General features: G+C 37.2%; 1 protein-coding gene across 4 annotated transcripts in view; it reads right to left on the bottom strand.

Annotated features, from left to right (window-relative positions):
• The window catches only part of LOC149088207 (tyrosine-protein phosphatase 69D-like), a 294,689-nt gene that overhangs the window by 58,543 nt on the left and 210,221 nt on the right, over positions 1–25,925 (bottom strand). For all 4 annotated transcript variants that reach the window (XM_089245556.1, XM_089245550.1, XM_089245555.1 and 1 more), the window contains one exon: positions 8,188–8,481. In XM_089245556.1, coding sequence (XP_089101682.1) covers positions 8,188–8,481 — 294 coding nt within the window. The remainder of the gene's footprint in view (positions 1–8,187; positions 8,482–25,925) is intronic.

Raw genomic sequence — 25,925 nt, forward strand, 5'->3', positions numbered from 1 at the left:
TCGATTTGTGCAAATTCCCTTATCATCTTTGTAATTTCAGCAACACACTTAAATAACAGCTCACTGTGTATCGCCGATATTTTTCTGAATTTTCGCGACATTCAACTGTAATTTCTATGTAAGTTACACTATATATCTAGCAGCCAAATATATATTAATTTAAAAAATAATAATAAAATTGATATTTAAAGCGCATATACGTAATTAATAATTATTTACTTAGAGAATGACAATATCTCATCGAATACTAGATTGCTACAATTCAAATTTCTTGACAGTGTGTCTCATGCACAGGGTAAATTTTTCTATAAGTTTCTCCTCTTTTCTAAAATTTATTCAAAACTCCACATGTTGAAAGCAAAAAACAAATGAAAACTGGAAATTTTATTAGAAACATATATATTATCGTCAATATATGTTCCGTTTTTATGAAAACGCGCAAAAGTATTTCACTGATCATGAAAAATATTCTGCGGAAGTTACAAATCATTTGAAATTTTTTGATAATTGATATAGGGGGTTGATAAAAAAACAAAAACATTTTTTTTCCTTTCTGGTTTTTGTCAGTACCCTATAGAATATTTGGGAGAATATTTTCACATATCAGTTGGTGGAAAAAGATTCATTCGTTGCCGGACTACTCTTCTACAACGGGTTCAACTGGAAAATGGGCTAAAAAATATACAATATTATTTACTTCATATACATTTGAGTTAAAGTGTTAACTCAAATGTATATGAAAACCATACAACCACCGTGAAAACCACCAACTGATATGTGAAAATATTCTCCCAAATATTCTATAGTTTTTATCATTTCGACGACAGATAAGTGTCGAATTGTGTCTTTACTGTCAAAAATTGCAATAGGAACTTGAATTTTAAATATCGATCTCATTGAAATTCTTTGCAAGCAAATCGTATAGAACAGGAAAAAGAAAATACTCGTGTTATCGCTGGAAATTAAATTCGGAAAGGAATAAATTACTATGAAAAATTCTTGGAATATTCTAGACTTAACACACACAGACTCCCTCTTCAACGATGACGCTTGCGAAGTGAGCGGTAATATAATTCCAACGGATCACTCACTCACTCACTCGTATTGATTGATATGAAGAATTCTTATAAACGTCTTCCAGGTTATATCATGGACCTTGTTCGGGGGAGAAATTTTCTTGGAATATTTCGTGGAAAAGGAATTTTCTAAGGAAATATGTGACCACTATTTAATATAAAGTTGGACGAAGGCGAGTCAAGATTTGACGGCGATCACGAATTTTAAGCTCAGAGGAATAAAATGTTCAAAAAGGAATGAATATATTTGGGAATATATTTCCTACACGTTCTGCTTTCGTTTTCATGAAGGAGAGTTTTATTCGGAGTTTCCTCGTGAAATGTTCCTCTATAAGATTTCTAACAAATTGATACCCATTTTCAAATGATATAAATAAATATAGATGATGGTTTTAATTAGATTATATACTGCCAGAATTGGTAAATGCAAGGCGGTACTTATGGGAAATGATACGGAAATCCTTCAGTATTACGGAATATGAATCAAAATGATTCTTAATTTTATTGAATGATTATCCGAGAGTTCATATTTTCTTGAGTACGAAAATATGGTTTTCTCAAAGACTTAATTTTAATGATCAACGAATGACTAACTTTTAAATAATTTGATAACATGGTTGTCTAATTACAATTTATAACACTTCTCTGTTAATGTATGCTTGAATTGTAGTACTATTTTTTTTATTTATGATGATTATCCAATGACCATTCTGTATAAACAGTGTTTTCTCTGCCAATTTATTTACTGTTCCACAAATGCAGAGAAATTACGACTTTTTGGCTTCGAATTTACAATGTTAAAATGGGACACTAAAGCTTTAAAATCTTGAGGGTCGAGACCTGTACGTTGTGTCAGTATCGAATGTTTTCCTTTAATGGTGATGAGCGTTACTTCATTGTCGAAAATTTTACGTTGTGTCAAGTTTGAGGGTAAGGGTCGAAAATTTCACGTTGTTTCAGGGTTGGGAGTTTTACTTTGTGTCAGCGCGTGAAGCTTTAAAATTTCAAAAGTAGGAAGTTTTTACGTTGTGTCAAGGTCGAAAGCTTTATGTTGTGCCGAAATATGACGTTTTACACTGCGCCACACAAATCAAATGTATCAATCGTAATGATTAATCGAACTCCTAACAGCATTTGGAATTATTTATAACATTTGAAGACAAGTTTCCGATTCTCATATCTTCGTACCTTCTTATTTCAATCAATTTTATTTCCATCCATCGATCACAATATGGCATTTCTATAAGTACAACAATCCTCATCAGTAAAAATATTAGAGAAACTATATTTTTATCCATCAACCGAAGCATTTCTTGAAAAGAACTAACCACAAGAGCATGGTATCATTCAAACAAAACGTCGAGCAAATATCATATCAAACATTTCTTAGTTTTCGATGAACCCAACACGATCATCTCACGTAACACGCAAATACCACATGGTCAATTCCGATCGTGAACCCTATAAGCATCATCACGGAACGTGTTCAAATAGATCAAAGTTATGGAATACATGTCATTCAAAACCCAATCTAATATAAGCAACATTTTCCTCAGAGAAGAATAAGAAAACAAATAGAAACCACATCTGGATGATCGCATTTATTTTTTAGTCGAATGAAAAAACTTCCCTCTTTCCCTATTATATTACATACATATATATTATACATATATATATATTACGTCGGGTGGAACAATGAAAGAAAAGTAATGCCAGAAGATCACTATCTAAAGATTTTTTCCCCTAAAGGAAAATGAATCGTGATGAGCGACTACCATCACATAAATGACTCGAGTAGAATAAAGTTTTATCTAATGATAGATAAAACATATTTTTGCTACTATTCATATGAAAACATGTTGTTTTAAAATTTTATTTTCCATCAAAAATCTACAGTTCCCCGATGCATCAGTATACAGGTTCACGTTGTATGAGAATTTTACAGTTTAAAGCCGAGTTGGAATCTACAGTTCACGTTGTGGCAGTCAGGATCTGTGCCTTAACTGTCGGCCACAAATTCTATAATCCTTTGTTGCGTCGGAAAACGCACTTACATGTTGTATCACAATCTTCAGTTTCACGTTTGAACTTGTGTTCGTTTCGCGTTTGTTTCATTTGTTTCAGAATCATAGTGCAACATTGTGTTAGAATCTATAGTTTAACATTTTGTGCCAGACTCTAAAGCTTAACGTTTTGTGCTAGAATCTGCAGAATTTTCTTTTGTCAGATTTACAGTTAAATTTTGTATTAGAATCTAAAGTTAAACACACTTGTTTTAGAATTGAAAGTAAACACAATTTAGAATATATAGTTACACACAGATTTAAAATCTAAAGCTTAACGTTATGTCAAAATCTACAGTTTAAAGTCTTTTTAGGAAATTCTAGCCGTACCCTGTGTCAGAATCTGTGGCCCTTCCCTACATCCTAATTTAAAGCTTGACATGGTGTAACGATCTGAAGCCTTGTTTTGTTCGCGGTCGAAAGTTTTACGTTGTGTCATTCGGAACCTGCAGTTTTAGGTTGCGTTCTTCAGTCTACAGTATTGCGTTGTGTCAAGACAGATAAAACTCAAACATCTTTTGAAACTTCTATGTTATATGGGTTCGATCACTTCACATAACACGCAAATGCCACATGGTCAATTGCGATAGTGAACCCTGTAAGCATCATCAAAGAACGTGTTCAAATACTGTAGATCAAAGTTATAAAATACATGCCATTCAAAACCCAATCTAATAAACAATATTTGTCGCAGAGAAGAGAATAAGGAAACAAATGGAAACCGTATAGATGATCCCATTTATTTTTTAGTCGAATGAAATTCCCTCTTTCCCTATTATATTACATACGGGGGCTGGAACATTGGAAGAAAAGTTAAGAGTAATGCCAGAAGATCACTATCTAAAGATTTTTTTTTCCTAAAGGAAAATGAATCGTGATGAGCGACTACCATGAATGACTCGAGTAGAAAAAATAAAGAGTCATAGGACTCTTGATAACAATAATTTTTCTTTCATTTCTTTTTTTCCTCCTATCTGTTCTTTCATATATTTTTTGGCACAGAGATCGGATAAAACAAATCGACATCGATTATGTAGTGTGTGCCGGTGGTGGTGGTTACTGTTGGTTGGGTGGAATCGGTGGTCGTCGGCCCTGATGGTTTTAAGGAGAAGGGTGGACGGACGACTGACGTACGTACGTACGTAACGTTAAGCTTCTGCCGATTCCAACCATTCTGTGTCTCTCCTACTCTATACCCCCACCACTACGACTTCTGCAGCAGCAGCAATAGACCTTCCATAGCCCCCGGGATCCGCCTTTGTCGTGTTTCACCTGAGATCGATGAGTTGCTGGGACTTCCACCACCCTATGCCTCTATACCACTACTACTACTGCTACCATTTTCCGCTTCCGTCTTGACTAACCTTGTTCCGTGTGGAATTGGTAGGAAATGGTGGTGGCGGTGGTGGTGGTATAAGTCTTGGTTGTGGATGAGCAGGAAGGATGATCGCGGTGGTTGAAGAAGAGATGGGCTTGGGAGAGGTTAGTGTCAAATTAAATTGATTCACTTCGATGTAGTTTCGATCACAGATCCCGAGTAGGCATTAACCGCACGGAAAAGCTCATCCCTTTTGCGTTTTATTGATTGCCGATCAGATGATGAGGTCGGAGATAATATGTGTGTGTGTGTGTGTGTGCGAGGGGCATTTCGTTATTCCGCGGAGCAATTGCAAGCGGTCGGTCGTCTACTTTGGGGGTGAAGTCGAGTTGGCGATGTTTTGCTATTAATAGTCGGATAACACGGGATCGGTCATTATGCTTAATAATTATTAGCGCTCATTATCGCTGAGAGGACATTCATTACACTATTCAGATTCTGGTTGCCAGTCTTTTAGGGGAAAAACTCAAAACTGTTTCAGATTCTCTCTGCTAACTTCTGTTTAATACGATCACATTGATTTTCTTTCGGACAGAAATAGCGGGGAAATATCCATCGATAAGTATCGAAACATGGCAAACAGGTTACGGTAAATGTGATAAATCCGGTTATCATGAATAGCCACAAATCATTTGGCAAGTTTGATAAATTTCACTAAATTTATCACATTTACTGGCGATTATGTATAATACCCAAGTGTCGTTGGTGAACATGATGAATCGTACTAAATTCATAATTTGCCAATAATAATTTGCCATAACCGAACTTTTCGTATTGGTAAGTATCAATCATATATATATTGCTGTCCCGCCCCTAGAGGCATACAGCGGCGTATTGGTAAGTATGATAAATAAGTCCCGTTGCCATGATAAGATTTATTATTAAGCTGACCGTACTTTTTACTTAACTCTGATTTAACGGGTTTTATTCGGACACCCCCGAAATAACTCATAATAATTAATTCCTATTTGACGAATTCTGAAATCGGACCTCGATTTAACAAAATCCTATTCAACAAATTACACAACCGTATCCAGATATAATAAATTTCATTCAATTTTTTCTACGATCCTGCTCAGATATAGTAAACTCCTACTCAAATTTTACTATCGTACCCCAATATAACGAGCTTTTATTCAACAGGTTCTTCGATTTAACGAATTTTGTTTATCATGAAATCACGTTTTTAACCGTTAAATCATGAAATTCATTAAATGATAGTTTGTCATATCCGAGAACGACTATAATATCAAACATACGAGACTCATTTATGAATTTTTTCTTCCATATTCATCCCATTCACTAATTACTGCATTCGGTAATATGCGTAATCACAGGTAAAAGTGATAATTTTTAGCAGACGTTTGGGTATTATGATCACCGTAAAGTGATAAATGCATCAAACATACCGAGCCGATTGATGATTATGCATGATAACCGGCGAATATCCAAAATAACCAATTTGTCAGATTTACCGTAATTTGTATATCAATCCGATGTGGAGACGTGGATTAATTTTTAAAAAAGACGTGGTGTTTTTTAAATTTATATGACATAGTGGTCACATTACAGATAACGGCAGGTCGTTTGGGACCCAACAACTGAATGTTCGAAACTATATCGGTGTATACCAGACTGTGTCATTCAGTTTGATTCAGTTCTCCGGTCCTGAGTAAATCTAGAGTATGTGCGATTATATGCCAGAAAACGATTATGTGACTCGTGTATTCACCGGCTTTCAGTATATTAGACAGTCTTGGCAAGTTTGGCAGTCTTCGTTGCTGAAATTAAAGGTGGTATACGTGGGAGCAACTGATTATACAGCATGCACTCGCGAAAAATTCAATTCATCAACGAAAAATTCACCGCCAATGTTTCACCGTCACGTAATAACTCGCCGAAATTGAAATTAATCAACAAACAATTCATCGACGGGACATTCTATTTAAGGAAAATTCACCGACAATATTTTAATGCCACGTAATAACTCGCCGAAATTGAAATTAATCAACAAGCAATTCATCGACGGGACATTCTATTTAAGGAAAATTCACCGACAATATTTTAATGCCACGTAATAACTCGCCGAAATTGAAATTAATCAACAAGCAATTCATCGACGGGACATTCTATTTAAGGAAAATTCACCGACAATGTTTCATTGCCACGTAATAACTCGCCGAAATTGAAATTAATCAACAAGCAATTCATCGACAGTACATTCCATTTAAGGAAAATTCACCGACAATGTTTCATTGCCAAGTAATAACTCGCCGAAATTGAAATTAATCAACAAGTAATTAATCGACGAGAAGTTCTGTGGAAGGAAAATTCACTGACAACAATTCGCCACCATGTGCATTTTTAAGCTCGTGATCGAGTCAATGAGCAAGTGAGTAGGGAATGAGAGCTAGGGGGGTAAATAATTTCGTGAGCCAAGTGAGTGAGTAATTGAGTGAACTATAGGGGTGAGTGAATGAGGAACTAAGTCAATGAGCACGAGGGTGGGGTGAATATTTGAGTGGGTGAGACAGAAAGATCGAGAGAGCGAGGGACTAAGAAAGTGAGTGAGGTATTGAATGTGGAGGGGGGGGGGAATCACGTGTGATCGAAAGAACAAGAAAGCGAGTGACAGAAAGAAAATGAGAGAGTCATCCAATGATTTATTAATTAATTCAATGAGAGATCGAGTGGGTGAGCGAGTGACCGAGACAGCGAGAGCGAGTGAGTGCATAAGTAAGGGATGACTGACGAAGTTAGTGAACAAGTGACTGAGTCGAAGAGTGATTCAGTGAGTGACTGAGTCAGTGAGCAAGTGACTGAGTAAACTATTGAGTGATCGAGTAAATGACAGGTGACTGAGTAAACTATTGAGTGATCGAGTAAATGACAGGTGACTGAGTAAACTATTGAGTGATCGAGTAAATGACAGGTGACTGAGTAAACTATTGAGTGATCGAGTAAATGACAGGTGACTGAGTAAACTATTGAGTGATCGAGTAAATGACAGGTGACTGAGTGATGGAGTGAGTTAAAGACTGAGCGAGCAAGTGAGTTAAAGACTGAGCGAGCAAGTGAGTTAAAGACTGAGCGAGCAAGTGAGTGTAACTGAGCGAGCAAGTGAGTGCAACTGAGCAAGAAACTGCGTGAGTGACTGAGGACGCAAGTGCGTGAATGACTGGGATAGCAAGTACGTGAATGACTTGGATAGCAAGTACGTGAATGATTGCGTAAGCAAGTTTCCGTAAGTGACGTGCTGAAAAAGTAAGTGAGGAAGTGAGTAATTATAGTAAAAATTTCATTTTAGGTGAAGTTTCTGTCAGTAATTTTTTTCGGTGAGTTTTTCGGACACTGTTCAGACAGCCTCGATGGGTAGCAGCAGTGTTAAATGCTGAAATTAAAAGCAATGAATGTGCTAATATCTGTCAAAAATTGATTGTGTGACACTCAGATGTGAACAGCGCATGACTAGATCGTCCAGTTGTACCAAAACCGAAAAATTGAATATTGAAATGTGAATAGATGATCATAATTACTTTGTAGTGAGTTGGTTTTACACATGCAATAAAAAATGTCCAACGATTTCTTTGATTTTTTCACCCTTTGCCACGAATAACTGCAAATTAGAATTTCATGAGAAAACAATTCAATTTACTGAATAGATACTTACCATCCGGCGGCATAGTGACGTTCTTGGCCTCCCAAGCGGAATGACCCGCTTCGTTTATTGCTGCGAGCTGGAATCCGTAGGTGACCGCGGGAGCGAGGTAGCGGACAGTGTAACTCGTGGCGTTCGGTGGGATTTTATCGTCCATGTCCAACCAGTCGGTACCCGTACTGTAGTTTTTCATCTGCAGGTGGTATCGCTTGATTGGCAGGTTCCCTTTGTATTGAACGCTCCAGCGTAAGAATGCCGTCCTCGGGTCCAAGGGTTCCACTGAATCGACTGATATCTCTGCTGGCTCTGATCAGGAAAAAAATATTAGAGGACATTTCAGACAAGAAAAGAAAGTGCATTTCAGCTCTAAAATTTTGTAAGAAAGAAGAGAAAAATAAACATTAAAATCGGGAATGAAAATAGCTCCTGGAATTTCGAGCTCATCATTTATTTAGTAGGATTACCATACGTCCGTAATAACAGGCAGGTTGGCTGAGGATACACCTGCGGTGTTATGATTAGGAAAAAAACCCCCAAATTGCAAAATGGAAAGAAAGGTTGTAATACAGGGTCTTTATAATTAAAGCTGTACTTTGAAATGACTATAAAAGGAAAACTACTGGACAAAATGTAATCAAACTTGGTAATATTTTATTAGGATGTCATGGGATTTAAATTTTCAGTAAAAAAAAGGTTCAAAAACTCACCACCAGCGGGGAATGGCGCTGTATGGAATATTGCTAAACGAAATAAGACATGAATATATCGGTTTAAAATGTTTTTAATCGTTTATAAAACGTGTTACAAAGCATGTTCAATGTGGTGTCCACCATTTTCGGAAAGCAAGTTAGATCGCATTACTGCGTTCTCAACAGTAGCTCTTTGCATATCAGGAGGAATGTTATGGACATGTCGGTGTATCGCGATGCGTGTCCGGAAAATTCACCAATAGGAAAATTCACCGACTAATAATTCACCGCCATGCAATTCACCACTAGGAAAATGTCATGCTCCGCTGGTGGTGAGTTTTTGAACCTTTTTCTTTTGCAGAAAATTTGAATTCCATGACCTCTTGATAAAATATTACCAGGTTTGATAACATTTTGTCCAGCAGTTTTCTTATCTCCAAAATTTTGATACGTTACCACTCACCGAAAACATATGCTTTAAAAAAAAGATTCCTCTCACGTTACCCTACACTCACACACATAATCATCGAAGATGAAGACGATAGACAGTAAAGGAAGCGAATAGCTCATACAATAATATCGACGTCTAATCTTGTTCACGTCACGTGTTGATGATATTGACAGTAACATAAACCACAAGCTCCACTTCTTCCGCTCCTCATCACACACACGAGCGCGTGACATTGAAGTAACAGATTCATCCAATGCAAAAAGAATAATGACGAGAAAACAAAAAAGTGCGCCAATGATTGTGCTTCTTTCTTTCATACTAAAGGACACATTTGCCGGCGCTCCATTCGGAGCCGAAGATACGTCTGCCTCAACGACATTCGAAGCCGAAGATGCTCTGTCAGCGTTTAATTCTCAGTTGAAGATGCTTGCCTTTGTTCCATTAGAAGCTCAAGATGTCTGCCTCTCCTCAGCATCGGATCCGAAACTGGGTGATAGGGAGGTGGGTAATCGTCCCCCCCCCAAGAGCGGAGTAATATGGAAAATGTCTGTCTCGTAAAAACAATCCAATGAACTTACTTAATAACTCGCCATTCCTAACACATCACCCGCGCCTAGAGTGAGCAGATGCACTAATAATAATGTACTATAAGGCGATTCACGGGCATATTTTCAAGTGATGCAAATTCCCGTAATTACCGAAAGGAGTACGAAAAATCCCATCGCAAGAATCTGACGCGTTGCCACTCACCAAAAACAGAAGTTTCAAAAAAAAATAAAAGATCTCTACTCAAGTTACTACACACACACACGCATAATCATCAAAGATGAAGACGACAGAAAGTAAAGGAAGTAAGTAGCACATGCTATAATATCGACGTCTAATCTTGTTCACGTCAACTTGTGATGATCGATATGACAGTAACATAAACCAAGCTCCACTTCTTCCGCTCCTCTTCTCACACACACACGCACACACGTGACATTGATGTAACAGATTCATCCGAAGCAGAAAAGAATAATGACGAGGAAACAAAAAAATGGCGTCGATGATTACATTGTTCTTCTTCGTTCCATTCTAAGGAAAAAAGGGAGAAAAAAAACTTACACAGAGAGGAGCAAAAAAATAAAATAAAATCTGGTCGGAGACGTGATGGGAATCCAATCCTTATAAACGCATAATAATACTAATAAAAAACAACGGCCAAAGATCGGTCGCTGATTGATAATCACTTTGTCTCAATCCACTTATACATCGTGTTTGAACTCTTTAGTGTCCCGTAAAATACCTCAGCTCGTTATTTTTCCTTTGGTGCCCCGTTTTTTTCTTCTCGCCTTCTCTTTGGGATTAAGCCATAAAAGTAGAATATCTCAATAATCCCACCGGGATCGAAATTCCGCTCACACAACTGCCACTATTTTTATTTCTACTTCTACCAATACGGGACATTATTTCTTCAAGGAGTATTCAAATTCGATAACACACAGGGTGGGAAAAAAATCCGTACAAACTTTAAAAATGACAGAAATAAAAAACGGTTTGCAGGGTTAGCATCGCTTAGTCACGGGGAAAAAATAACTTTAAAAACAGCCGATAGGTGGCGCTGACGTACACAAGTCAAAGAAAAGATACGCAAATAACGAACAGAATGACTCCAAATCGTTTATTACAGCAATATGTGTTCCGCATGACCAGCACCACAGGGGACAACACATTGCAGGCAAGTCACAAATCCAGTAACAGGTCCACATACACGGTTTACAACGGTGAACTGATTGTATATTAGTAGCGCAAGTTCTTATAACCGTCTCATTTGCATACTTCCACCGAAGTCGCTCGTACCAGTGCCACCCATCGGCTGTTTATTTAGTTATTTTTCTCCTGTCTTAAAAATTCCCGTGACCTAACGATGCTAACCCTGCAAACCGTTCTTTATTTGGATTATTTTTCCGGTGTTTATTCATTTTTAAAATTTCTACGGACTTTTTTTCCAACCCTGTATAGGTCACTACCAATCAAAGCACATAATTACGATAGAACTTCCGGACACCCACGGGACCAAACTTTTGCCCGCTATCCAGGGAGGTACGATATATGGTGGAAACAAATTTATACAACGTTTGGCTTCGATCATAATTGGTCCCTATACATGTTGAAATTTATAAATGTACGTTACTGTAAAAGTGACACGCTCTGGTGGTTATGCAGAATAACTAATTGTCTCGATAAAGAAAGTTTGATTAAATTCGACTACATTTATATCACTTTTACCGGTCGGTAATCGGATATCTGTTGATTCCCATAAATAGCATATTGACAATTATGCGTAATTCCCAAATAAATTTTCGAAAGCCTGATAAATATGGGAAAAATTGTAACCTTTCCTCTCTTCACTAAACCAATTTTTTTAATCCGTACACGGTACGTGCACTGTGCACTGCAATTATATTTTCCAATTAAAATTAAAATAACTGTGAAGAAGATAAAACATCCATCGCAGCATCATCAGTCTTATAATGCTGGATTTCTTCACACGTAATCAACAAACGAAACCAACACACGTAACCGTTCGAATTCACCACCCTACAGTATAATTATGATCAGTTAATCAAGTATAATCGTATTTATCAACACGAGCTTAGGAGTAAACATAATATTAGTTGAATATGATAAATTCCCGATTTACGACCAGTTTACGTACCGATTTACGACGAGTTTGTCTGCGGTTATTGTCTGCCTTCGAGAGTGTCCGCTAATGGAGAGTTAAATACCTTAAAGTGCTATTGCACTGGACCGAGGAATCAGAAAAGTGTTTGTTACGGAAGGTCCCACTGTGTATATGGAAGAATGTAGAGATTTATCGAATTCTGATGGCTTAAATCGCATCAAATACCGAAACTACGCAACTGAATTTCGGTACTTTTCCATTTATCGAGATTGTTCATATAAGAAATGAAAAATAAATCATATATAAAATTTTAATATATATATAGATAAGGACCGAACATTGCCAATCAAACACATTGCGAATTTAAATAAAGGGCGCAATTTCTCTCAACCAAGTTAGTTCCTAAACTCAACGATAGCTGTCAGTACCAGCAAAAACACATAATTACACTCATGTCCATAAATTTAGGATAATTCAGAATCACACAGAAATCGAAATCTAAAGTAAAAATTTCACCTGTAGAATTATCACACACATCGGCAAGAATGATATGCAAATTTCAGGAAGCCACCAGATGATGCCGATAGTACGTCACAATGACGAGAGTGTAGGAGGGAGGTATATAAGGAATGGTGGCAAAGAAGTAAAATTGTCCACAAGACTTCTGTAAGGCGCTCAGTGCCATAAGCGAATAGTTATGACACAGAGGACGCATGTGGATGATTTTTCACGTGGTAGAATTATCGGACGCCTGGAATGTGGGCGTACTCAGACGGAAGTATCCGAGGAACTTGGAATTGCCCAAAGTGTCATCTCTAGGCTTTGGCAACGATTCCAAGATAACGGAAATGTCAGTAGACGTTACAGTACAGGTCGCCCCCGAGTAACAACGCCGAATGAAGACCGGTATTTGGCAGTAACTGCCAAAAGAAGCAGACGGAGCACAGCATCCGACCTGTCTCGTCAGCTATCTGCAGCCACAGGTACCACAGTTTCAAGGCAAACCGTGTACAGACGTTTGGGAGATATTGGTCTATATGCTCGCAGGCCTGTCAGATGTGTTCCGCTCACGGCAACTCACTGTCGGCAGCGATTAGCCTGGAGTAGAGAACATGCAATGTGGACATCATCGTGACAGTGGGCTTGCGTGATGTTTTCCGACGAGTCCAGGTTTAGCTTGCAGTGTGATTCACGTCGGACTTTCATATGGAGAACGCCAGGTACCCGTTACCACCAAGACAACATCATTGAACGACACCGTTACGGTGGTGCAGCATTGCTCGTTTGGGGTGGAATTATACTGGGTTCCAGAACAGATCTGCATGTTCAAACCGGAACCATGAAAGCCCAAATTTATCGGGACATCATTCTGGAACAACATGTGCGTTTGTTCAGGGGTGCCATGGGCGCAGAATTTGTGTTTATGGATGACAACGCCCGTCCTCACCGAGCAAACATCGTAAACGAATGCCTTGAATCTGAGGATATAACCCGTATGGAATGGGCAGCATTCTCACCTGACTTGAATCCGATAAAGCATGTGTGGGACATGCTTGGCCGACGAGTTGCAGCCCGCCTCCTACATGTGTACCGGAACTTCGGAGAGCATTGCTTGCTGAGTGGAGTGATCTTCCCCAAGATCAGATCGATAATTTGATACTCAGCATGCCTAGGCGTTGTACGGACTGTATTTGATCGCATGGGAGACATACAATGCACTAACCATCATACCAACCATGTAATAGTAAGTTTTTGTAAAGGACATATTTTTTACAATTGCTCCAGGGAGCAAAAATCGTAGTTTTTATGAATGGTATCATACACACACCATCATTTTTGTTCTTTACCTTTTGTTTAATAAATGGGCTTTATGAATAAGTAACGTTTGTTTTGTTTCTGAACCTTTATTTGCCGGAGCTGGCATTATCCTTAATTTATGGACATGAGTGTATATGCTGGGGATGGGAGATTTGTCGAAATTTGTTCGCAACAGATGGTGGAACTTCGCAATGGGATACCGATAATTTTCCAGTGGCAATTATTTTTTGGATTCAAAGATAGATGTCACCACTTACCGAAAAATATAATTATACATACATGAGTCGGGGGTTTTAGTGAAATTTCTCTTTGATAGAAATGGCGAAAATATGTAATGGAATCTGCAAATTTTCCGGTCAAGATTATCTGCAACAAAGACTAAAAATTACAAAATTTAAATAAAGGGTGTTTTTTTTCACCAACAGTCGCTGAATTTCAACATAGGTGGAATTATCCACCATAGCAGACACTCACGAGTTTGGAGATTTATCAAAATTTATTAGGGCGCCCAGGTTATTTTATTAGCCCAGGTGAATAAGATACTCGCCTAAAGTACCAAAGGACGTTCAGAATTGTCGCGAGTTCGATTCCCGGTTCGTCCTTGTCAGAAAACTTTCCTGACACAGGGGTACAACAAAAACGGCGACATGACAGCAGAAAAAATTGCTACCGCAGGGAATCCCAATGATGGGTTAGCGCACCAATCTCTAGATGAGTATAAAAAACAAGCCTGCCGTTCGGAATCGGCAATAAATTGTAGGTCCCGGTCTAATTACCCCTCGTGTGCAGAAAATGATCGTGGTGCGACAAAAATGATCAAAATTTATTGATTTCTTCGTGCATCAAATGGCGAAATTACGCAACTGAATTTTGAAATTAATTTCATATTTGGTACCAAGATTATTTGGGTTATAAATGAGAACTTTTAAATATACGAGACAGTTTTCTCAACGAGTTTTTTCACGCAGTTCAAAGATAGATTGCATCACCTACCAAAACGTATTGAATACTCGTAGGAAATTTTTCGAAATTTGTTCGCAATATATGAGGAAACGACTTTAATGAATTTCGATACTTTTATGGTATCTAGATTGTTCGCATAATAAATTTGAAAAATTAAAGTTCCAATATTGGACGCATTTCGTTTTAATCCAAAGAGCTTTGAAATTCAAAGGTAGGTGACACCACCTACCAACAGAATAGACGATGTGTAGTCAAAGTGTAGAATTGCATCCCAGAGAAGATTCCTTCAAATAATTTCTCAAATTGAGTCTTCCGCACACTCATAAGCGACAAGACAAATTCTCACTAGCAGCAAACTTATATCACTGATGCCGTTGATAACTAAACACCAAAAGAGCACGAAAACTTAACGAATCCACATAAGAATCTCATTTCGTCCCCTGCCCTACAATAAGCCCGCAATGCCCATCAACCATAAAAGCAAAAAGGGAACATTCCAACTTTGTAACGACAACCACGTGACTTGCATTTGAAACTTCATATCGGCTGTTAAGGGGGTAGTTCCTGACGAAGCAATTCGCAAACCAAAGTTCCTAGTACTCATACCTACTTCGGTAATTGGCTAATTAGGAATCAGAGAAAATTTGTCCTAGACGTCGCAGTGCAACCAGATGACCACCGCGCGATAACGCTCAAGCGTCACATGCGAGAGCGGAGAGCTATATTTTATCCACTCTCTCTCTCTCTCTCTCTACGTGTCTCCCAGAACCAACCAAATTTTCTAGAGCAACACGTTTAACATTTTATCTTCATTACCAAACAGACAGTAAACGGCAGTTTCCGGGCAAAAGCCCTGGTCGATGCCCATACCGTCGACGCCCCCCACCAACACCGTTGATGATGGCTAGTCGATTGCGATACTTAGGGCGTAGTAGTGTACGCCAGCAAGCTCTCTCTCTCTCTCACAACACGGTTTGTCATTGGGCAGAGTAGTGTGTATGTGAATGTATACGTGGAATGTTCGAGAGAACACTCTCTGCACAACCAGGTGCTTAAAATAACGCTAGAGAGAGAGTGAAGCCTTTATCTGATGCCGTGCCTTGAAGGCAGCGGCGCATGTTATTTGATTAAATGCATCCGACGCGCCAGAAGCGTAAATTACATCGACTGATGAGAGCGTGCCATGTTCGCGAAACGGTTTTGCATATGCTCATTTCGGGGACTCGAACGCTCCCGTAAAGATAACAATCTACGTTAGAACTGTTTTCACTCTGAGATAACGTTGTATCTACATAGCTCGTTTGCTGGTGGCAGGAAGTTGTCTTCTAACTGGTGGCTCGATCGAATACACCCCGTGTCCACCATGCGGGTAATAACAATAATAAGAATAATCATTTGCGGGCTCCGACATTACACCCTCTCGTCTTATCTTTGAATAAAAATTGGGGAATGATAAGAACAAAACAAAACTCTTGTAGATAAGATTTTCTTATGAATAAATGGCCTCGTCATTACATGATATTTTCGTGAAGTTAGTGATATTCTAGTTATCATTCAAGTTTTCTTCTTTTTTGAACAATACTTTGTCTTTGATGATGCATTTTGAACGTGGAATGATTGGATGTTATCATCTTTAAATGTTTCTGTTATCTCCTCGAACGTTAGTTTGATTCGTTGCAGAATCTTCCTCACCGATATTTTTGGTCATAATTTTACTTCGTATATATCCCCTGCATAATATACTACTGATATGCAACTCCTCGCAACGTGAATGACGTATCTGAGTTCTACACGTTATTCAGATACTTTTTGTAGCTTGAAGCATGCCTCTAGGATCAACGGTTCTCCAGTAAAATGTGACAAGGGGAAATTATGAAATCACTCCGTATATATAAATACATTTTTAATTTGAAAAACCGCAACCGATTAATGTTAAAAATGAAGTTGGATATTTAGTAAAATTGTCGATTACTTTATTTTATTAAAAATGACGAAATTATATTTACTGGTATATAGCCTATATATAGATTTAGGATACATATTAAACATGGATAATTTTGGGCTGAACATGCGTTATATTAAGGGAAAGAAACATCATGGACACAAAGAATCTTGGAAAAAAATCCACATGAATAATTAAGGACGGTATCGCGTCACTCATACAAATACAAATACAAATACAAATACAACGCCACAACAGGCAAAATGCCCAACGAGGTGGCTGATAAAAAGATGCCCATAAAAATATGGATGTCATATGTTTCAAAAATACAGCAACCCCATTAAAAATGCAATTAACACAAATTATAAACAATATATACACATGATAAAATATTATACAATGCACATAAAGAATACTTATGGTTGTCTTATTCTAAGAATGGATAGCTTCTCGATTTACCCCAACATGTTTATCGTATTTCTTTTTAAACGTGTCAATTTTGTTACAATTTACTACCTCCGGGGGTAAGCTATTCCATTTATTAACAACCCTATTGGAGAAAAATTCCCGTCGACACCATAACCTTGCATTGTCCCTCACCAATAAATACTGGTGTCCCCTTGTAAAAGCAGTTGATTGGCGGTGTACTAAAAGTTCATGGTCCATCCTATCCATCCCATTGAAAATTTTGAACACTTCGATCATATCTCCTCGACACCTGCGTTCATCCAATGTGAACATATTCAAAAAATGAAGTCTCTCTTCATAACTCAAGCCCTGGGTGCCAATAAGGACACGCGTAGCTCTTCTCTGCACTCCTTCAATCAAGTCTATGTCCCTCTGTAGGTATAGTAAAGTATAATAATCTAGTAAAGTATAGACATGCATGATCCAAGAAGATATAGTCACGAATAATATTGGCATGGATAGTCTAGTAAAATCATGTTCGTGAAACGGTTTTGGGTATGTGCTCATTTCGGGACTCGAACGCTCCCGTGTGAAGATAACAATCTACGTTAGAACTATTTTCACTGTCAGATGATGTCGTGTCTACAGAGCTCGTTTGCTGGTGGCAGGAAGTTGGTTGTCTTCTAACTGTTGGCTCGATCGATTACACCGTGTGTGAGTGTGTGTCCACCGTGCGGCTAATAACAATAATAAGAATAAGCATTTGCAGGCACCGACTTTTTCTTATCTTTGAGCAAAATGAGAGAAATAATAACAATAAAATAAAACTCTTGTATGTAAGATTTTCTTATGAATAAATAGCCTTATTATACGTATGGTATTTTCGTCAAGTTACTGATATTCTAGTTACCACAATGGCTACTTAAAAAATTTTCTTCTCTTTCTAAACAATATTTTGTCCTTGATGATGCATTTTGAACGTCGAATGATTGGATGTCATTATCTTTGAACACCAGTTTGATTCGTTACAGAATCATACTCATAGATAGGGATGCACAACCGTTTGAGTAAGCGGGCCAGAGATTTTTATCTACAAGGTGACCACACACATACAACCGGTACTTTATGGGCCATTTCCGTTATTTTGGTCATCCGAACATTTTCATAAAATGTCCCATTTGGTCTTCTAATTTCGAACGAGGCTTACTTGAATTTTTGAAATCAAGAATTGGGATAATTTTCATGACTTATAAATTAACATCTTTGACATTATTTTTTGGCTGTAGTTGACCGATTCATTTGCCTTAGACAATTTTTTGGCTACTTTACTTGCCTTAAGTAATTTTTTCTGGCTGTAATTGGCTACTTTACTTACTTTTGGAAATTTTTTCGACTGAAATTGACAATTTTACTTGCCTTTGACAATTTTTTGGTTATTCCTTTTAAGTAAACTTTTTGGTTATAGTTAGCAAATGCAGTTTTTTGGCTTTAACTGGCAACTTCACTACCTTTGACGATTTTTGTCTGTAATTATTAACTTTACTTGCATTTGACAATTCTTTTTCTAGAATGTGCGATGCACCGTAAGGCTCTCGATTTCCCATATATTTATGATAAAAATACGGTCAAGCTTAGGCTTTTATCGTGTTTTGATATTTTCTTACCGGAACACCTCTCGCGAGATGTGGGTTGTGCACCCGTGCTCATTGAAATTTCTGGTCATAATTTTATTTTGCATATTCTGCATATACATGTATATATAATTTTGTTAATTCCTTGGTAATGCATGGATAAATATTTAACTTTAAATACAGCACTGAATCGTCGAATGTCTTCTCCAAATACTGTCGAAAAATATCTTAAAATATTAGATATTCTTAGAAAGCATTCTCTGGAAGCACGGATATTTTTGTATCAGTGATCAGATATATCAGTGAAGATAGATATTTTCAAAAAGTGTGATGAATGGTGGATATTTTGAGAAAATATCTGAAAATATATAATTTCCTATAAAATTCTTAAATTATTTCCAGACAATTACTGCATTCCTAATACAAATACAAATACAACGCCACAACAGGCAAAATGCCCAACGAGGTGGCTGATAAAAAGATGCCCATAAAAATATGGATGTCATATATTTCAAAAATACAGCAACCCAATTAAAAATGCAATTAACACAAATTATAAACAATATATACACATGATAAAATATTATACAACGTCCATAAAGAATACTTATGGTTGTCTTATTCTAAGTATGGATAGCTTCTCGATTTACCCCAACATGTTTATCGTATTTCTTTTTAAACGTGTCAATTGTGTTACAATTTACTACCACCGGGGGTAAGCTATTCCATTTATTAACAACCCTATTAGAGAAAAATTCCCTGCGACACCATAACCTTGCATTGTCCCTCACCAGGGAGAGGGACAATGCAAGATTATGGTGTCTGCATTCCTAGGAAGCATTCTCTTATACGGACATTTTGATAAGCCCCCGGGTACCTGGATGTTTTTAGAAAGTGTCTACTTGTGTAGATAAATTTAGAAGACACATCTCAGACATGGGTAACCATGGAAAACATTTTAGAAATGGATTATTTTTAAAATTATTGGTATGGGAATCTTAGAAAGCATATTTGACATGGATAATCTTGGGAAGAATCCTTAGACATGGATAATCTTGGAAAGCATCTTAGACATGGATAATCTTGGAAAGCATCTGAGACATGGAAAGCATCTTAGACATGGAAAGCATCTTAGATATGGAAAGCATCTTAGACATGGATAATCTTGGAAAGCATCTGAGACATGGAAAGCATCTTAGACATGGAAAGCATCTTAGACATGGAAAGCATCTTAGACATGGAGACCATCTTAGACATGGATAATCTTGGAAATAATCCTTAGACATGGATAATCTTGGAAAGCATCTTAGACATGGATAATCTTGGAAAGCATCTTAGACATGGAAAGCATCTTAGACATGGAAAGCATCTTAGACATGGAAAGCATCTTAGACATGGAAAGCATCTTAGACATGGAAAGCATCTTAGACATGGATAATCTTGGAAAGCATCTTAGACATGGATAATCTTGGAAAGCATCTTAGACATGGATAATCTTGGAAAGCATCTTAGACATGGATAATCTTGGAAAGCATCTTAGACATGGATGATAATCTATATACATAAAATGTGAACAAATAATTTATGTTTTGACGGAATTAAATGTTCGTTGCCACTCTTCACTACAAAACATTAAACTTTCTTTAATGGGGAAAATGAGAACGGTTAAATAAAGAGTCAGGGAACGTGGCTTTGTCGGGGAAAAAGGAAAGTAAGATTCGATGAGTTTGTACCTGAAGTGGAGCAATTCATTACTGATAAATAGGAAATCATTGCTGTATGCTTTTTGCCATCCTATACTTTTTAATATGGGGGTTTTTACTCATTGGTTAAGATTACAAATACGTCACTAAAAGGTGGGGCTAAAAAGATGGTTTTAAAAATGTGTTTGTAAGGTACGGTAATACTTCCACTTACGTCACTCCGCTGATGTCAATAGATGACAACTCATTCGACCAAAGCACGAGAAAAATAGTATTGATTACTGCCATCTCTTAGTTAAGCTAGTACGTCGTAGCCATGCCATTTATGAAGCGAAATTCTCCTCTATTCGATTGTCAGTGACGTAGAAGATTAGACCAGAGTGTGCTCGACACTTTGAACAATGACTACTAACAAATTTCAGTCGCTCTCGTAATTGTATCCGTCCAGATTGTCATAGTGGAACGAGCGTTAGTGCTTTAGTCATGCGATGATCGCTTCTGCCATGATAAGGTATAGTCAATAAACCAAGGGGTTTATTAGTTAAATACTTGACCCATTCATTGCAGAAAAGACGTCTACATGCGGAATGAGGAATGCCAGCGAAATAAATATATATATAACAAACAAAAATATACAAGATTCCTCGAAAGACTGGTTATATTCTTGGAGATCATGATTACATAGAAGGGAATTCATCTCTGTCCCCACGGGGACTCGAACACCGGTCTCTCGTTTGCGGGACGAGTGCTCTACCAACTATCCAATAGAAGCAGAGGGAATATTTCCCGTTTAAGGCGTATATATTTTGAAAAGCTCCGTACATGGATGACAGCAGCAGCAATCAACTAATAGCTAGTGAATGACATAGGTGACCAGATGGCGACATGTATGTAGAAATGTCATCTCCTCGTGTTAGTAGCGTTTAAATACGCTCTAAGGGAGGAACCGTTCATCTGTTTCCATCGCTCAGTTGGTAGAGCACTTGTCGGTAAACGAGAAACCGTGGTTCAATTCCCCGCGAGGGCAGAGATGAATCTTCTTCCTTGTAATCATCATCTCCAAAAATATAACCAGTCTTTCAAGGAATCTTATAAAGAGGACATGTCTACATACAAGAATATATTTTCAAAAAAAACATTTTCGAATTTTTCAATTTTCATTATGCATAATCAAAGACAAAGACGATAAATTTCAAGTATCTATCAAATTTACCAATGCCACTGTGGGTATTATGCATATTCACCGGTAAAAGTTCTCAATTTATCATGCTTACCGAAATCGTTGGTAAGTGTGCATAACAACCGGTAATTATGTACAATATAGCCGATATTTATCACATTTACCATAACGCATAAGAAGATATCATAAATATTAATGTAACGCTACGGTGAAGGTGAAGTCATATTCTGGGAGAGTATGTACTGATAATATGATTAGAATATCAATATCACAGTCTCGTTAAACATTAAAATAAAAACTATGATTAATATCAAACACAAAAACCAAATGTTTCTGATAATTATTCATGGGGAAAAATTCGATGAAGGAAAAATGTTTTCAACGCAGAGGAAAATTATTCTTTATATTCTTCTTCGATTCTAAAAAAGAAGAAGAAAAAAAAATGACGATGAAGAATCTCAGAAATTGAATCCTTATGTCCGTGATTTGACCTTTTCATGCCGAATATCGAAGTATTGATCGTGGAGGTCAATTTCACTCGGAAAATATGTAAAAAAGTGGTGAAAAAAAAACAACTTTTCTTTGGGAAGCTATCATTAGTATATGATTGATTGAAACGTCACTAGCATATCCCACCATGATCCTTGTTCCCATCTGGCCGCCTTTTTTTTTTCTATTTTATTCTGGCTTCCCCTAAATGATATTTCTTCGAATAATAATTAGGATCACAGAAGGGAGAGAAAAAAATATATTCACACGGAGGAGACTCTTTGGTCATTGTGCGAATAATGCTGGGAATATAAATAATGGGACAGTATATTACGAGTACCAAAATTTTATTCATTAAGGCATATATATATCCATTTATTAAGATTAACTGTTCGTTATTCGATTTTTTTTTTTGGGTAGTGTTTGGAATTCTGATAGTGTTGAACGATTTACGGAAAGTTCGCCGTCATGAAATAACCTACAGAATAATTTACCGACGGAAAAATCACAGCGGGGGAAAATTCACTGACGGAAAAATTACCTCTGGCGAAATTCACCGACAACAGTTCGTCACAAGTGAATGAGTGATTGCGCAAGTGAGTGAATGCTTGAGTGAGTGAGTGACCGAATGAGTTGGTGAATGAGCTAGCGAATAAGATAATGAGTGGGTGAGTAACCGTATAAGTGATAGAGTGAGTGAGTAACCGTATAAGTGATAGAGTGAGTGAGTAACCGTATAAGTGATAGAGTGAGTGAGTAACCGTATAAGTGATAGAGTGAGTGAGTAACCGTATAAGTGATAGAGTGAGTGACTCCATGAGTGAGGGAATGACTGCACGAATGACTCGCTCATCTGCCCACTCACTCAACATATTTTATTATCTGTCCACTCAATTTATTTTCTTACCTGCTCACTCACGTGCTTATTCATCCACGCTCACTTGCTCCGTCACTAACTCGATCACTCATTTTATAACTTGCTAGTTCACTCACTCATTTGCTCAATTGTTCACTCACCCAATCATCCACCCACTCACTTAGTCACAAACTCTTTCACTCACTCACGTGCTTACTAACTCGCTTATTCATCCTCTCACTTCTTACTCGGTCATTAACTCCCTCACTAATTTTCTCATCTGCTCATTTGCTCAACTGTTCACTCCCCCAATCATTCACTCTCTTGCTCAGTCACAATCTCACTCACCTGCTTATTCATCCTCTCACTTCCTACTCGGTCACTATCTCCTTCACTCTCACTCACTAACTCCCTCACTCTCATTTACTAACTCCTTCACTCACTCACTCACGCTCTCATTCACTCACTTGCTCACTGGATCACTCACCTGACCGTCGACTCATTAACTACATCACTTTGTCAATAAATTGATTGTTGGTGAATTTTGTTTGTGGTGTAAAGCGAGCAGTAATATGCTAAGTCTTATTGCCACATTTACTTTGCGATGAAAAAAAATGGATTTTTTGTGGCCTTGTTTTTTGTGGAACTGTTGGAGGTTCAATTATGACATAATTAACATTATCGTTCAGCAGCAAACATCAATAATGCATACGGTTTTTGAATTTAAATCTTTAATTCCGTAAGAAAAGTGTTTCGAACTTATTTTATTCCAACATTTCATCGTAATGAAACATTTTTTCTTTCATTCCTATTATCAAACACATTCTTCTATTTTCTAGAATTAGTAGAAGATTAAACATAAATTAACGCTCAAATTAGAGTTATTTGAATGCTAAGCTTCAAAAAACAAACATTCCGTTGCCTTTGGGACCGGCTGCTTTCAACGGTCCCGGAGAATTCAATTATCCGAGCAAATACAACACCCGCATTCCAAGGTTGAAAAAAAAAGAAAACAAAACAAACAGAGAGAGAGAGAGAGAAGTACACTTGTCCCGTTTACTTTAAATACAGTTTCCTGGAAATTATTCAATTATACAACGAATCCATCTTGTTGTACACACGTGTGTAACGTAAGACTCGTGCTCAGTTAACTAAAACTCTACTTAATTATGTTCTTTATTCTCGAGACACGCAGTAAATCACTATGTTCCTTGGTAAAATAGCGGGTTTTCTTTTCTAGGAACAAATATATAAAGTCTTAAATATTTTATTAATTTACATGCGTTACAGTAAGGGGGGGGGGGGATAAGTTTGACATGAGTGCTTTTGAGAGTAAAGTATTAATTTGTGTTGGACCGAAATCCATTACGGAAATGATTAAGAGACTCAAATGATTCGGAAAAGCAATTATTCTAAGCCAGTAAAATCATTTCGTTTATCCCACCCAGAAAGCCTAAATATTTTAAACGAAATTAATAACAAAAGTTTTCTATTTATTTTCCGTTCCTTTTGTTCGGAATTTGGAAGACGCGATGAATTCGGCCGAGTTCTTTTCGGTATTGTAGTGTCAATACTAATGAAAACCGAGTGAATTTTATACATTAAAAGTGAATTGCATGTAACGATAAAAGATGGGTGACATCCGCCTGCCTAAGATCGTGGAAATACATGAAAGTCTAAAATGGGGTTGTTTTGGCCTCAATACACTTTTGTAGTTCATGGTCTATATATTTATAAAAAACTAATATATGTTATTAGTTTTTGTATTCATGAATAAAGTCTTTATTTCATGCAAAGAGTGCAATGAAATTTTTATTCAATTGAGTGCAATGAAGTTTTTATTCATTTGAGTGCAATGAAATTTTTATTCAATTGAATGCAATGAAATTTTTATTCAATTGAATGCAATGAAATTTTTATTCAATTGAATGCAATGAAATTTTTATTCAATGTACTGGAACGAAATTTTTATTCAATTCAATGTGGGATAAACACTTTCTTTCTTTACTTTCAAACCGAGTACAACTCCGGTCTATCTCCACGGGCAATTTACTACCGACTGAGTTATGCTGGAAGTGTGAGTGTGCATATCGAACAGTCTGAGTGCGTTTCCAGTGTTGTGTCTCTGATTTTCCTCTGATTTTGCCATCCATACAGCAGAAATGAAATGAGTAATGTGTAACGATTGAATGATGTTTTGGTCTGTTGCTCTCTGTGGCGAGACGTTTTAACGGGGTGACGGCTCACATTCTCATCTCCCTTTGGGAACCACAAAAATTGGATCAAGACTAGCATTCGAGTGGCAAGTGTGCCTAGCCTTCTGCTGTTTTTGTTCAATGTGATTTTAATGCAATTATTATTCAAGATGATCTTAATGAAGTCATATTTCCAAATTACTATGCAACCAAACGTCTGTGGATAAAATATTTTCATCTCTGTTGGATATTTATACAATGCATTACAAAAGATAAAATAATGTTTCACAATTCTCAATTCTCAGTTTAAATAGTTTAATACTTTACGGAGAGGGTGTTTACAAGACCTGAATGTAAATTTTATAAGTGAGAGAAGAAACTTTGATCCCAAAGTACGTGAATTTCGAAAGAAAATGAAATTATGGTTCCAGGAAATGAAGCGATTGAACGCTAATGATTTCCTACACTCACCACTTAATATAGAAAAAATGAATAAAAATAAAAATTTGCGGCAAACGGCACCTGAACAAAGTGTTTCCAAATTTCACCATCATTAAAATCTCGCTTCGAAATGGAAAGCAATTACGTCGAATGTTCTGGAAAACCCTTCATTTTAAATATTCTTCGTGATGGACCGCGATTAAAATGGCCGGAGAAAAATTTGCAACGTTCCAAACCAGAGAACCCCCAGCACGATTTATAAATCATAATTCTTCCCTTTCATCTCTCTCTTAGAGAAATGTTTTACAAATCTCTC

This window comes from Pholcus phalangioides, unplaced genomic scaffold (genome assembly GCF_987345545.1).
Source record: "Pholcus phalangioides strain wild (caught in Gottingen) unplaced genomic scaffold, Ppha-v1.0 ptg000003l_1, whole genome shotgun sequence".
Classification (NCBI taxonomy): domain Eukaryota; kingdom Metazoa; phylum Arthropoda; class Arachnida; order Araneae; family Pholcidae; genus Pholcus; species Pholcus phalangioides.